Raw genomic sequence first — 2,012 nt, 5'->3', positions numbered from 1 at the left:
GCTCAACGCTCCCGGGGACGTAGGCACAATTGGCCGAACCTCGTTACCAAATCTCTTGTGTTATTCTCTTGTCTCTATACTCTTTACTATTTGATTGTTCGCTTGTTCCCAACAAAACAAAACAAAACAAGCAAGTATGAATGTATTATTGATTTTAAATCATTAAAGTCTTGACAATGATAAAAATAATACCATATAATATTTTTTGTATGAAGAGTGGAGTGTGAACAATATTGGTGGGGAAAGAGAAGAGAATGAGAAAATGATGGAGATGAGGTTATTTTGTTATTCTAAAATAAATTCATGAGATTTATTGAATTAATTATAAGGTATAAAAATAATCTCCAAATATTTGGACATTAGAATAATGCTAGATAGTGATACATCATAAACGAATGAGATGCTTTGTCCACAAAAATAAAAATAAAAATAAAAAAATAAGAATCGGATTCGTCTATGCCCATTTCTCACCATTCAATATTGATGCCATCCACCACAAAATACATTTATTTTTAGTGTTATACCAAGTACAAAAATTCAATTTTTTTAATTTGTAAATATTAATATCTCCTAGCTATTATAATTGCCTAGGTTGGAAAATTGGCTTATATATTGTGGAAGATAGTGTCCACTTACATGCACTTCTTCTTATGTATTTGAATATTGTTTCTAACCAAATTAAAAATTAGAATTCATATAATTTTCGGTTAAATTTCTAATATCGATACTTATTTGAAGGGTAGCTACATACTTTATAAAGAATTATTAATTCCTTATTTATAGTATGAGAGATACCTTATAAGTACGAAAAATATAATGTTCGGAACTCATTTGTAAACAAAAGAAAGAAGGAAAAGAACATAGTTGATGCTAAAGTTGCATTGTTATGAATGATAGACATATAAATATAATATTAATATTAACTTCCTATATAAGTGTCTCCAACAATGAACCAAAAACTCAACCCAATCATATAGTAATAGTAGTGTATATTACTAGACAAAGAACATGGGAAAGGGTCTTGTGTTTCAACAACAACAATGCTATGGTGATGATGGAATGTGGATTGATACTCATGCTCAACACCAACAAAGCTATGGCTATGGCTACAATCAAGATTCTTGGGGCTCAAATAACATGAACATGATTAAGATTAAGCCTAGTGGTGCTAATTATGCTATAGAGTCTCATCATGGCTATGGTAATAAGCTAGGTAGTGCCACTCATTCCTATTCTCATCATCAATTTTCAAATGGGGGTGCTGATAAGTTCGATTTCGATTCTAGTGGTCACCATGGTGGATATAATTTTGAGGAGTATAATGAATATAACGAGGAACGTCATGGCGCTGGTAAAATGAAAGTGAATGAAATGAAATACGAACATCGTAACTATGGCGGAGGAGATCATGGTTTTCATGCCAATCCATATGGTCATGGTGGCTATAAGGGTGTGTGGATAACAAAGGGTGTCTAATATTAAGGTTCAAAATATGTGACTACTAGTTATGTTATGTCATGTCCCTATGGACTAGTTGCTACTTATCTTCATCAATAAGACACCAATAAAATGTGTTTGTGTGCTTTCTTGATGTAATAAGATACCCAAATGTTGAACTATAATGGTGGTATCTCTTTTAAGTTTGAAGTTAATTATGGAGATGTCTTTGATTATAATAACTCTGATTATTTGATCTAATGTGTCATTTCAAGATGCCTTTAAGTGAGTGCAAGCCTCGGCAGAACGGTAACATTGTTTACCTTATAACTTGGAGGTCATGAGTTCAAGATCTTAAAACAACCATTTACTTATGAGGGTAAGATTACGTACATCTACTGTCCTCTTACCCTATTAGGTCGGAGTCTCGTGTAGTGGCAGTTGTGGTTGCTTGGATGAGCCAGAATAAGATCCATGTGCATACTCTCTTGTCCTTCCTCTTTTTGAGTATTTACTGCATCTGCACTTAACCACTCATTCAAGATGCTAAACATACATAAGCAACATTAATCATA

At 32.7% G+C, this 2,012-nt stretch overlaps 1 protein-coding gene across 1 annotated transcript; it reads left to right on the top strand.

Moving 5' to 3' along the window:
* On the top strand, positions 952-1,647 carry LOC109327820 (cold and drought-regulated protein CORA-like). Its single transcript, XM_019560988.1, has 2 exons — positions 952-1,348; positions 1,379-1,647. The coding sequence occupies exons 1-2, from the start codon at positions 1,009-1,011 to the stop codon at positions 1,474-1,476; spliced, it is 438 nt and encodes a 145-aa protein (XP_019416533.1). The 5' UTR covers positions 952-1,008; the 3' UTR covers positions 1,477-1,647.

The sequence above is a fragment of the Lupinus angustifolius genome, chromosome LG15 (assembly GCF_001865875.1).
Source record: "Lupinus angustifolius cultivar Tanjil chromosome LG15, LupAngTanjil_v1.0, whole genome shotgun sequence".
In the NCBI taxonomy this organism is placed as follows: domain Eukaryota; kingdom Viridiplantae; phylum Streptophyta; class Magnoliopsida; order Fabales; family Fabaceae; genus Lupinus; species Lupinus angustifolius.
The sequence above is the reverse complement of the archived record's forward strand: the minus strand, read 5'-3'. Positions and strand labels throughout refer to the sequence as shown.